Source organism: Stegostoma tigrinum, chromosome 19 (assembly GCF_030684315.1).
Source record: "Stegostoma tigrinum isolate sSteTig4 chromosome 19, sSteTig4.hap1, whole genome shotgun sequence".
Taxonomy (NCBI): Eukaryota; Metazoa; Chordata; class Chondrichthyes; order Orectolobiformes; family Stegostomatidae; genus Stegostoma; species Stegostoma tigrinum.
In genome coordinates this window covers 20040419-20053799 of record NC_081372.1, presented here as the reverse complement: position 1 = coordinate 20053799, position 13381 = coordinate 20040419, and the positions used below count along the sequence as shown (strand labels likewise).

Here is a 13381-nt window from a genome sequence, read left to right as displayed (position 1 = left end):
TCACTTAGTGTTGATCTCAGTATAGATTTTCAGGAAATTGCCTCCGAGTAAGTAACCAGCAGCTGGTCCAATAATTGCTGCTGTGTAGAAAATACCTTGAAATAACAACAGAAATGTTCATTTCACAAATTGTGCTGTACTTAGATTGTACAGATGTGCCTTACATTGCTCGAGTGAAAGCCTCCCTCATGTAATTTCCAACTCAGTTTCTATTTCAAGTCTCTGCTTATTAAACACTTCTAAAAGGAGTCCTTTTCCGAGAAAACACAACTTCAATCTTCATTTTATTTCAGCAACTATGTTAGACCAATGGAATGCAAACTTGTCTGCATCTTTCTGCACAAAGTTCAAAGTAAACTCAAACAGTACATTGGCTGCAAGTGCTATTTCTGATTTCATGACTACTTTCCAAGCTCTTTTATGTAATTTCCAGACACACCATATTTTCTCTGACATGGTCATCAGCTGTGAACTTTACTGACCTTTATTATTGCATTACTCAAGATTTGGGTCCTCTGGTCAACACATTTATTCCACATAGCATTTGGGGTTACATGAAAACAAAAAAAATCCACATTCGCATTAATTTACATACATTTAAAGCTGCCAAATGTACAATGTTGTGAACAATGCATTCCAAATCCCAAGACCTACAAATTTCTAATAGGCAAGAAATGAAGTTGCAAACAGGGTCACACTGCATGGGTTTTAAAGCAAATGTAGACAAAGCCTGTACTTTGTCACTTGTAGCCCACAAATTCCAACTTGAATAAAGGTAAACGTTGTACTAACAGGTAATTTATATCTCAACTATTTTCTGCCGGGAGATTTTGTCAGTCAACCAACTTTAAAATGGATGATGTCCAGTTGTCGTCTCAAGTTCATTAAAAAAAATTTGATAGGAGTAGGTCACATTGCCCCTAGAGCCTCCTGCTCTGTCATCCAATAAGATCGATTCCGTCTTGGCAGCTGTCCAGGGAACAAAATTCCAACGATTCACAACCCTCAGTGAAGAATTTGTTCCGCAAATCAGTCTTAATTGACGACCTCTTATTCTGAAACTGTGTTCCCAAGTTCTAGATTCCCAAATGAGCATGCCATATCAAGCTCCTCAGAATCTTTTCTCTTTCAATAATAACACCTCTCATTTCTCTAAGCTCCAATTAATTATAGGTGCAACCTGCTTAATCTTTCAGGAATCAACCTAGTGAGTTTTCCATTTTGCCTTCAATGCAAATACGTGTTTCCTGAGAGAAGACTTTCATCAACGCAAATATATTACCCTTAGAATCACGAGCTCTTGTATTGTGCACAGACCTTCTAAGCACTACGCTCCTGAATGCCTTTTGATGTTAAATACATAAAATCCCCTGGCTCTCTTCAATCCACCTGCTGGTTACATCATCAAAGATGGCTAATAAATTTGTCAAAAATGATTTCCCTTCCATAATCTCACGTTGACTCTCCTTGATTGTATTATAATTTTCTAAATGTCTCACTGCCACTTCAGTTGTGGAGGATATAAACAATGAGGCCAGCCAAGATTGCACTGTAATAAAATCCAGAAGTAACAAAGGCGGTGTGGCAAAAAAAGATGGATTTTCAAACTAATGTTTATTAACTTTTCTAGAGGCAATGTCTTTGTTATTCCTAGGATATTCCTTGCAATTTCCTAGGATATGTGAAAACAGCATGTGCAAGTGTAGCTTTGTTGAAATGCATTTTGACTTCACACTACAGCTGAAGCATGTGCAGAATCTAAATCTGGCATCAGAACACAACTGGATTTCAGAACAATGCAGAATTATACCCTTTAGAGAAGTAAGTTTCATTCTACTTTGCACTGGAGTTGATGCTCAATTCCCAGTCGAAAATAAACAGAGTTACAAAGTGATTTTGGCTCTATGTGAACCTGTGGAGCTTAAATGCACCATGGGAAAAGCTTGAGACAAGTGAACTATAGATTCAGCAGCATATTATGAAAGGACTGAGGGCCAATATTTAAAACGAAATTGTCTGGAATTTAGATTTGCATTTCTTCTCAAGTTTCTTACTGTAAATCAGTTTCAGCAAACAGGTAGAGATTTCTCTTGTATCTGCTTGTCTGTAGCCGTGCCAGTCAGATTGCTGTACTGTGTAGACTGTTCACGTATTCTCATGGTAATTGAAGAACAGAACAAGGAGAACACAGTATTCTGTCATTGCTGACTTTCCCAGGGTCTGAATGACAATTTACAGGAAACAAACAGAACTGTGTGTGCCTTCAGAAAATCAAATCCCTTTGTTTAATTCCTAAAGACATGGCTCTGAAAGAGCATGCAGGTAGTCTGTGATGCCAAACTTATCATCAGCAACGCACTGATTGATTATCTTGGATCCCATCCTGACTGGTGTATTCCAACTCGGTCCTCACTGAGTAGGTTTCAAACAGGCGGTCTATGAGATGGAAGGTGGGAAACCACTGGTTACACACGAAAGCAATGATTGATAACTCACATTCTGAATCCCTACAGTCCTGCTAAGGAAAATAAAAAGGTGCATTTGTCTTTTAGGAGCTCAATTCAGAAGGATTGATATAATTAAAGGGCACTTCAGCTACTTAACTCGAGCTGCATTCTACACCACAGGCCTCAGAAAGTCTGTCAAACATAAAATTACTATCCATTGCAAGGTAACGCTAAAGTTTCTAGAGGGTGCATGAGGGTTTAATTTTAGAGGGAGACTGCTGACGTATGTTATTTCATATTGGGTTTGCTGTTTTCTACTATCATGGCATGTTGAAAATATTTTTCTCCAACTTTCATTTTCTGAACTCTTTCCTATTAACAATAAGCCTGAGGAGAAGTGACTTTGCATATTCTCTTCCCACAGTAAGGATAAATGGAATGAAAGCCTCTTGTCTTGACCAAATAAAAGGATTTTAAGAAACCATAATCCAGTTTCCAGTAGGTATCAGCACAACATGAAATTGTCTATAATTTGGTGCTAATTGTCACTTTCAAGGCTTGAGGCTTGCTGGCATCTGAAATATATTGTTGCAGCAATAAGTGAAGCATTTTAACCTTCAATGACTGTACTATATCTGTTCAGGCAATACTTGATAGTACTATTGGAAGTTTGAATTGGGAAGGTGTTCTGTGGTTAACATTTAGCCATTTTCCCATTTTTTATGGCCTCTTCGAAATTCTGAATAACTTGTTAGAATGTGTGATAAATACCTCTTTGTTTTGCTTTGGGATGCCAAGTGAATAGAGTATATAACGTGGCTAACAGGGCAATTATTGTGTTGAGCATAGTTCATGAAATCTTCGCAGCCGCTTTTCTAGATGGGATGGTGCAGTTTAAGCTTTAGAAGTTTTTTTTCTTCAAACAAAGAAGCTGGCCAAGAAGCTGAGTGGAAGGATCATTATCCAGTACAGTTGGTGGAGTAAACTCAGGTGAGGGACAATCGTTGTGACACTGCAATGATAGTGCCAATGTGGGGGGCACAGCAATGATTTAGCCAAAGGTGTCCAACTTAAATCAACCAGAACTGCTCTAAATATGGTCCAGATCTCAATCACATCTCACGGCTTTCACACAAAATGAGGATAGTTAAAAACCAAAGTGCATGGAAATTCCCCGTTCTGAAAATGTATCCTATCAGGCTCATCCCTTCATTGTTGGAGAATACATGGAAAAAAAAACCTTCAGTGCCTTGGGGTTCTACACTGTGTGTGGCAGATACTTTTGAGACAGACCTTGCCACATCCTGGTGGGTGGTTTTCATGGGAATAAATACTTTGATTTTCCTAGTCTGTTTACTTTAGTGGTAGAGGCCTCAATAGAACTCAGGGAATAGTTGTGGCCTATCCAAATTCAGTGTTAAGTGATAAGGTTAGGTCATCTTTAGTGTAGGACTGGAACTCATCCAAAAGCATCAAGTTGAATCAGTTTAGGTCTGGATCTGGATGAAGGGGCCGGGGGCATTCTGGCGAAGTTTGCTGATGATACGAAGATAGGTGGACAGGCAGGTAGTACTGAGGAGGTGGGGAAGCTGCAGAACGACAGTTTAGGAGAGTGGTCCAGGAAATGGCTGATGAAATTCAATGTGAGGTAATGTGAGGTTTTGCACTTTGGAAAAAAGAATACAGGCATGGACTATTTTCTAAATGGTGAGAAAATTCTCAAATCAGAAGTGCAAAGGGATCTAGGAGTGTTGGTCCGGGATTCTCTAAAGGTTAACTTGCAGGTAGAGTCCGTGATAAAGAAAGCGAATGCAATGTTGTTGTTTATCTCAAGAGGGTTGGAATATAAAAGCAGCGATGTGCTTCTGAGGCTTTATAAGGCTCTAGTTAGGCCCTATTTAGAATACTGTGTCCAATTTTGGGTCCCACATCTCAGGAAGGACATACTAGCCCTGGAGCGTGTCCAGCGGAGATTCAACAGATGATCCCTGGAATGGTAGGTTTAGCGTATGATGAACGGCTAAGGATCCTGGGATTGTACTCATTAAAGTTTAGAAGGTTGAGGGGAGATCTAATAGAAACTTACAAGATAATGTATGGTTTAGAAGGGGTGGACGCTAGGAAGTTGTTTCCGTTAGGCGGGGAGACTAGGACCCGTGGGCGCAGCCTTAAAATTAGAGGGGGTAAATTTAAAACGGAAATGAGATGACATTTCTTCAGCCAGAGAGTGGTGGGCTTGTGGAATTCATTGCTGCAGAGTGCAGTGGAGGCCAGGACGTTGGATGCCTTCAAGGCAGAGATCAACAAATTCTTGATCTCAAAAGGAATCAAGGGCTATGGGAAGAGTGCAGGGAAGTGGTGTTGAAATGCCCGTCAGCCATGATTTAAATGGCGGAGTGGACTTGATGGGCCGAATGGCCTTACTTCCACTCCTATGTCTTATGGTCTTAGGTGCGAATTTGGTCAAACTGAGAAAGTGGCAAATGTGTGTGGATAAATATGAGGCACTTTGGTAGCAAAAACAGGAAGGCAGATTATTACCTAATGGGGAAAGGGGGAGGTGCAATGGGACATGGGTGTCCTTGTATACCAGTCGCTCGAAGTAAGCATGTAGGTGCAACAGGTAGTGAAGAAGACAAATGCTATGCTGGCCTTCATCGCAACAGGATTTGAGTGCAGGAGCAGGGATGTCTTGCTGCAAATGGACAGGGCCATAGTGAGACTACACCTGGAATCTTGTGCACATTTTTGATCTCCTTATCTGAGGTAGAATGTGCTGGCTATGGACAGATTACAACGAAGGTTTACCAGACTGACTCCTGGGGTGACAAGACTGAAGAGAAACTAGATTGGTTAGGATTTTATTCATTGGAGCTTAGAAGGGTAGGGGGGATCTCATAGGAACCGATAAAAATTTAACAGGGCCAGACAGGGTAATCACAGGGAGGATGTTCCTGATGACTGGGGATGCCAGAACCAGGGGCCAAAGTTGGAGGATATCGGGGAGGCCATTTAGGACTGAGATGAGGAGAAACTTGTTCAGCCAGAGTGGTGAGTCTGTGGAATTTTCAGCCACAGAAAGCAGGTAAGGCTAAAACATTGAATGTTTTCAAAGAGTTAGATACAGTTCTTAGGACTAAAAGGATCCAAGTATTTGGGGAGAAAGCAGAAACATGGTATTGAGTTGAATGTTCAGCCATGATCATACTGAATGGCAAAAGAGACTCAAAGAGCTGAATGACCTACTTCTACATTCTATGTTTTTACTTGTATTAGCTTTTTCATTAAAGTTAAATAAAGTGTTGATCATTATAAAGCTTTCAGACTTTACCTCTTGTACTTCATCTTACACCATATATCATTACCAGAATATAACTGGTAATCCCTGAAGTAGAATTATAACAAGTCAGTGCAATGTTCATGATTTGACAAGAAGCAATCTCTGAAGTAAAACATAACTTTAATAATGAGCATCAAATTAAGGCAAAATGGGCTGCATTAAATTATCTGATAATTGTCTTGGATACTGTGTAGAAAAGATCAATTTTAGTTTAAGGGTGATGCTGGAACAGTCTAGAAAAGGGAGAGCTTTATGAAGTGTATCAGCTTCCTATTTGGAGATTATTCTAACTCCAGTGTCCAATTACTTTTTTTGGATTGGGACAGAGGTAGGGGCTATAGCAGGGAGAAGAGACCACAAAAATACAAGCTAACACTAATGTTATTGAAATTGTCCTTTTTCTGATGAAGGGTCTAGGCCCGAAACATCAGCTTTTGTGCTTCTGAGATGCTGCTTGGCCTGCTGTGTTCATCCAGCTCCACACTTTGTTATCTCTGTTCTTGAAATTGTTGTCTGGTCGAACTAGAAAATTGCTGAAAACAGACATTTTATCAAAGATTCTTTTGGACTCGTCAGGATAATCCACAGGAATGCTTATGTAAGGGAAAACCATATTTATAGCGTGAGAGAGGAGATTGCTGATTAATTGGAAAGTGGGTTCCAGCTGTTATTGGCATTGTCATGGAGAAAGTTATGTTAATGGCGATTGACAATTAATTGCTGGGCTTTAAGTTTTAAACTGTACAGTTTGGCTTTGATTGGTCAAGGCGTTACCTGAGAAATGACCCAGTGGCTGTCACATATTTTGTTGAATTGAGAAAGATGCAATGTGTGTACATTTTATTTCTAGCTCCAAACAACAGGCTTTGTGTACTAATATACGTAGCTTCCAGTACACAGGGTAGCACCATACTTCAAGCCCAACTGACAGTTCTAAATTAATTGTCAGCATAATTCTTCACAGAGAAACAAGAGCATCAGGAAAATTATGTCCAACTGTAGAATCATACCTGACATTGGACACAGTGCTGTGTGATTAATGATACACAATTATTTTGGGGTATCATACTACAACACAACTGCTCATCTGTTCACAACAAATTAGACACTGACTGTACACAGCCAGCCCAGGCTTACATAATTTACAACTAAGTATCCAACATTAGATGAGTTTCTGCAATTAGGCAACATTTGCTGATGATACTAAGTGTGCAAAGCATTACGCTAACAATGATTTCAGGATTGTCAGTTGGACTTGAAGGGTAGATACTAGCTGCTACACAGATTAATACACAGGGATAGTAGGAGCTGCAGATGCTGGAGAATCTGAGATAACAAGGTGAAGAGCTGGATGAACACAGCAGGCCAAGCAGCATTAGAGGAGCAGGGAAGCTGGTGTTTTGGGCCTAGACCCTTCTTCAGTCTTTTCTGAAAAGTCTGAAGAAGGGCCTAGGCCCGAAACGTCAGCCTTCCTGCTCCTCTGATGCTGCTGGGCCTGCTGTGTTCATCCAGCTCTACACCTTGTTATCTCTAATACACAGGGCCCTGTTCTTCACAGGATATGGGGAAGACCATTTAGGACAAGCAGTGTGCCTGCTTCAACTCAACAGAACAGATGACAATTGAAATAACTCCATGGAGGCCACTATTCCATCACCAAGTCACCCTTTATTTACTTATGCACAGTACACTGGCTTTGACTAGCCAGCTCAGAGTCAGTCCCCTGAACTGAGGGGATGCTAAATCTCCTGTTTGTATTGGTCAGCCCCAATCAAGGACCTCATAGGCATCAAGATCCACCTGGTTCCAATAACAACAACAACCATTCAGTGGTTCATTTCTCAGGCAATGCGTTGTCCAATCTGAGTTAACCTGCCTGGTTTAAATTCTTTAACAAAGCCTGGCAGTTAACTGCTTATCATCATTCACTGTTACATATGCCATGATGATACCTCTAGCAATCATAGTCCACTTGCCAACCAATTCGCTTTCTCCTCACATACAGTATAAATGTTGGCTTTCCTCGTAAATTGATATGATTCTACAATTTCTCGATGAGTGCAAGGAAAAAGGTTTGGTCAAAATATGCTTTTTTTTCCAGCAGTCCCATAAATGTTGGCAACTAAATCATTTCATCTATCATTCATATCAGTTGACTTAAAAATTGGGCTATGATGCGGGGATAAAATTTGCATATGTTGCTGGATTTTTGCCTTCTCTCAACTGAGCATGTTTTTAGCACAGGGAACACATAAAATAGGTCAGGTGGCAAGCCTATAAAATCGGGGTGGGAAAGATGCTCAATAGTATGCCTATCCTTAGACCAGCTGAGATCCTTAGCCCAAATAAGCAGCAATTAATGGTAGCAATCTGCTGCCATCACCATTAACGGCTGGCAGTAATGGCACGCAGGTTAGAGTACAAAGGCCACTTTGCTCTCAACCACAAGAACAAGGGTGATGTGGGGTATACTTCATTGAAAAAGAGCTCTCTGTGACAGCTCACCATGAGATATTTTATCGCCCTACAACTCTTCCTGCCTGACCTCCAAAACCCATTCCCTCACTCTCCATCCTCTCGCCAGAACACCTGAACCCTCTCCACCCTGAAATCCTGCAACTTACCTGAGTCCAGGCACTATCACTGATCTCCATGGACCTGAAGCTGTGCCAGCAGCAGCCCCAATGTGACTGGTGCTATTGGGCTGCAAAAGTACCTTTGTAGGTAATTGTGCTATCAATTGTGTTATCATGAGGAGAGAGGCCTCTTAACTCGAATTGCAATTGTTTTTCATTTTGGGAGTTTTGGGAGATGGTGTTGGTGGTGGGGCAGGGGCTGGGGTGTTGGGGGGAGGAGGGTGCTGCACCACAGTACCCTATTAAATTCTGCCCATTAATTTTTGCCACACATTATTCTTCTTTTTCTCAAAAATTGCTTCCTTACTTAAAACAGGCTTTCTAAGTATGCTGTGCTTAGTTAGTTTGCATTAGAAGTTAATGTACTGATACCTAAACATGTACATGTGAGTTCAGTACTTTCCTTGGGTTGCAATTGCTCAAGTAACATTTCACTGATTTAACACCACTTGATGGTCATATACAATCCTAAATAAACTTGCAAAGAATTTGAATGCAACTTGATTATTAGTAGACTGGACAGGGAAATAGGAGTATTTTCAGTCTAATGCCTGCAGAGCAAATTTCAGGCATTTGTGTGATTACAGGCATGTCTGTTTTCCCACCTCTTACAAAAATGTCATGACCAGCAGACAGTCATTGGCCATCATATTTCAAGTGTTACACTGCATACTACGTACACAGAAACATGCCAAATCGTTTGCACTAAAAAGCCAAAATTCTGATCCCTTCATTGTTTTAAAACTGTGAAATGATCATTTCAAAGAGACTGACAGGATCTTGAACATCAGCAACAATTCCTTCTCACAGTCTGTTTTGAAATAATTAGATTTTGGTTGTATTAAAGAGATACAACATAATATCACCTGCAGTACACGTCAGTCTTTATCTACATGACTGAAAACATCCATTTAACCACTCAGTCCAAAGGGCAATTAAACGATGGGTAATAAATGCTGACCTTGTCAGCAACAATCATGCCGAAGAAAGAACAAAGGGAACATCTTTTTTGGGGTCAACAACGCACAAATCAGTCAGCACTCTTCAAATCAAAAATACAATGCTGCACATGCTGGAATTCTGAAATAAAAACAGAATGTACGGGGAAAACTCAACAAGTCTGGCACAATGTGTGGAGTGAGAAACAGTGTCTGATATGAGATAGTAGGAACTGCAGATGCTGGAGAATCTGAGATAACAAGGTGTAGAGCTGGATGAACACAGCAGGCCAAGCAGCATCAGAGGATCAGGAGAGCTGCCATTTCGGGCCTTCTTCTGAAGAAGGGTCTAGGCCCGAAACATCAGCTCTCCTGCTCCTATGATGCTGCTTGGCCTGCTGTGTTCATCCAGCTTCACACCTTGTTATCTCAGTGTCTGATATGACTCTTTTTCAGAACTGAAGAGAGAGATGGGGAAAAGTGATGGATTTATCCCTTTAATCTTATTAATTTACAATAGCTCCTTTGATAGGAATAAACTGGATTTTTTTTTGAAACATAGGCACCTATTGCACAATAAGGAAAGGCTCTGAGCTGTATAAGGTTCTGAACATGCTAGGAAAAACCTTGCAAATATACAGAGTTGCAGCCTGAAAAGTAACAAGCACTTGTGTTTGTCATAAATTACTGACACAGATTTTAGATTGCTCATATTGGAAAGAATGTAGGAATGACTGAAAAGAAGTTGTTCCAGGAATTACTGACATGTTGACCAAATGATCAGTAAAGTCAATTTGAAGTTTGAATAGTGCAAAATCTCACCTATTTAGCAGTAAAATGTCGCCTTAGAGAAGTTCATTTAAAGATCATTTTACTGTCAATAAAAAGTCAGGGTGATGATAACTTTGGGCAAAGCAACAAGTGTGCACATAAATGATGGATGCTTCCAGCAGTATTAATTTGTTAAGAATCATGCACTAAGAGCATCCTGACCTTAAAAAAACCTGACTCTAAACACGGAGTCCAAAAAGCATACTTTGATTCATTACGATTAAGTCTGAAAGTTCTGGTAACTACAAGTCATTTCCTAAAACCACTTATAACTGGGATAAAGTATGATATGATAATGAATGATAAAGAAAATTTCTGACACGTTTATCTAGCTTGTAGTAGCTGTGGCCTGGTGAACCACTGTTACTTTTTAGTTAGCCATGGTAGATTTTCATTCCCCATTCTGTTAGTCCTGCTCTGTTTTCACATCAATAAATGAAAATTTACAGTTACGTGATAAAATTACAGAGTTTCCTACCCTGTGTTTCTCACAAAAGTGAGCATTCTTCATAGATTGATGACTCACGTGGCACTATTTTGGCGGGATCTCTGGCCCTTGGACAGAATATAAAGTTTGAGGAGAAGGGTGGGGATACAAGCAAGCATGTTTTGACTGGGGAATGTGCAACAAAGGAAACCCACTCAATGACTTGTACAAAGTAATTATCTTTATAAGCAGTCAACAAAACAAAGTTTATTAATTTAAAAACTTTGCAGCCCCATAAGACCAAATTTCCTCTGTAATTTTAAAGGCATAATAAAGTCATGCTGATGGATCAGGATCCCAAAGTGCTGTGGACATTTTAAACATTTAATTCCTATATATATATATTTAAAAAGAGGAGCATCATAGACATAAAAAATAAAATGCAGATGGAAATTCACTGCTGTCTGTGTAGGACCAAAGGAATTTCACAAGGAAGCATCAGAAACACATAAGTGACTAAAGAAAGCAAACAAGCTGACTATTTAAGCTCCTTTCAGCACAAAGCCATGTGTTGTGTTATGATTTATTTTTACATTCAATAGCTAATGAAGTCATTCATTTGTTAACTCAAGAAAGCCTGGTTAACTTGGCTCCTTGTAAAATACAAATTCATTTTGTCTGAGAGACGGGCATCCCAGAGGATGGATCCTTCGTAAATTAACCTCAGAGGCATACAGCACGGAAACAGACTTTTCAGCTCAAACTGGGTTTCCTCAACTGTCTACACAGTCCTTTTTGTCTGCATTTGGTCCATATCCCCTTAAGTCTCTCCTATCTATGTACCTGACCACATGCCTTTTAAATGTTATAATTATTCCCACTTCTACCACTTCCTCTGGCAGCTCGTTCCAGAAAAGGACTACCCTCTGCGTGAAAAAGTTACCCCTCGGGTCCCTTTTAAATCTTGCCCCTCTCACCTTAAAATTATGCCCCCTGCTTTTGGAGTCCCCTACCTTGGGAAAAGCCTTTGACTTTTCACCTTATCTATGCCCCTCATTATTTTATAAGCCTCTTGCACCAAACAAGGGGTGGGTGAATAAAGAAGGGAATGCGGGTCATCCGTCCTCACCCGGGAGTCTAACGATTTGGGGTATCCACTTGGAACAATAAGAATTTGGGGGGCCTCGCTTAAGGCCTGATCATAACATGTTTCCAAACTGTGGACTGGAGTGGAGTGGAGTGTGGGATTTTCTCTCAGAACTGCTCCCAAACATGTGAAAAATGATTGAAACAGCTTAGCAAAACTATATAATCATCATTTTCCCTTAAACTCACCAATGTAAACAGGAGCGTAATTTGACTTGACATTTTCATCTAAGTAGGTCACTCCCAAGGTGTAGAGTGGAGTTGCTCCAACACCATGGAGGAACTGTCCAAGCATAAAGAGAAATCGGTAGCTGGAATAACTGGAAGAACCTTCGTCACACATGGTAGACTGATTAGACTGGCAGAATCCAGTGTTCTCAGATATAGTGACCACATAGCGACCAGAGATAAAGTGTGGCATGGTAAACACTACTGATCCCAAAGCCATGATTAGAACCCCCCATCCAAGCCAACGTGGCTTGTGGCCACTGCCGCCAAAGTAGCTGACAAAAATCAAGCAGACACATGCTGCAATGTCATAGGAGCTAGCAATCATTCCACTGTGATAACTGCGTAGGTCAAATCTCCGTTCAATTGAGGTAATCACGGTATTTATAAATCCGTTCACTATCATTCCTTGGAGAAAGGAAGCACTACAGAGGAAGAAGAGCACTCCTTTTGGTGTATTGAACATTTGCAAACATTTGGGCTTCAGAAAACCCCAGCCGCACATATTTTCAGTTTTGCCTGGAATTAATGCAAACTGGCGTGAGCTGTCTTCTAACTTCGTCCCATTGCACTGTATTTTGTTGTTGGTTTCTGTAGATGTTTGAGTGTCCAAGTTGTTAGCACTTGAGCAGGGTTCATTTAAATTCAGCAGCTCCTGTCTGGAACTGAATGAAGCATCTCCGGTTAAATGGTTTGACATTTCCAAATAAGCTGTAAATGGTACCACCGTTCAAACAGTTCCCAGAATGTGTGATTCTTGTAGGTGAGAAATATGAGAATAATCACTTTCAGAATTCCACTTGATGGTTCATTGTATTGTCTGATGATATATCCTTAGTGTCTTCTGATGTCAATCTTATTTTCTTCATTATGTAAAAGAAGCAAAGTAATTACCATTACCATTAGTTGTGTGCATTATTAATAAGAATATTTCAAGTCCCTATATAATTCATGAAATAATTCATAAACCAGAAAGTGAGAGTTAAATTGTTCTTGCAACATATCAAGAAATTAAATTCCATAATTAAGTGTCAGTCAAGAAGGCCATGAAAAAGTTAGATTAACTAAAAACTAGTTCACAAATGTCCTCCTTACCTGACCTGACATTTATTTTTATTCATTTATGGGATGTTGCTGGCTTGACCAACATTGATTGCCCATCCCTAACTGTCCAGAAGACAGTTAAGAGTCATACATATTGCTATGGGTCTGCAGTCACATGTCAGCTAGACCAGGTAGGGGTGCCAGGTTTCCTTCCCTAAAGATCACTCAGGAACCATGGCTGACTGAACTGGCCTTTAGAGCAATCTAGCAAACCACTTGCTCAAGAAGGTCCTGGGGAACATGGTCTGCCTGGTGGATTTAAGCAGTTAACTTGGTTCAATCTG

General features: G+C 40.3%; 1 protein-coding gene across 2 annotated transcripts in view; it reads right to left on the bottom strand.

Moving 5' to 3' along the window:
• The window catches only part of slco4a1 (solute carrier organic anion transporter family, member 4A1), a 173955-nt gene that overhangs the window by 38717 nt on the left and 121857 nt on the right, over positions 1 to 13381 (bottom strand). For both annotated transcript variants that reach the window (XM_048550594.2, XM_048550595.2), the window contains exons 4-5: positions 11955 to 12856; positions 5 to 95 (exon numbers count right to left, since the gene is read on the bottom strand). In XM_048550594.2, the coding sequence (XP_048406551.1) occupies positions 5 to 95; positions 11955 to 12693 (830 nt within the window). In that variant the 5' untranslated portion in view covers positions 12694 to 12856. The remainder of the gene's footprint in view (positions 1 to 4; positions 96 to 11954; positions 12857 to 13381) is intronic.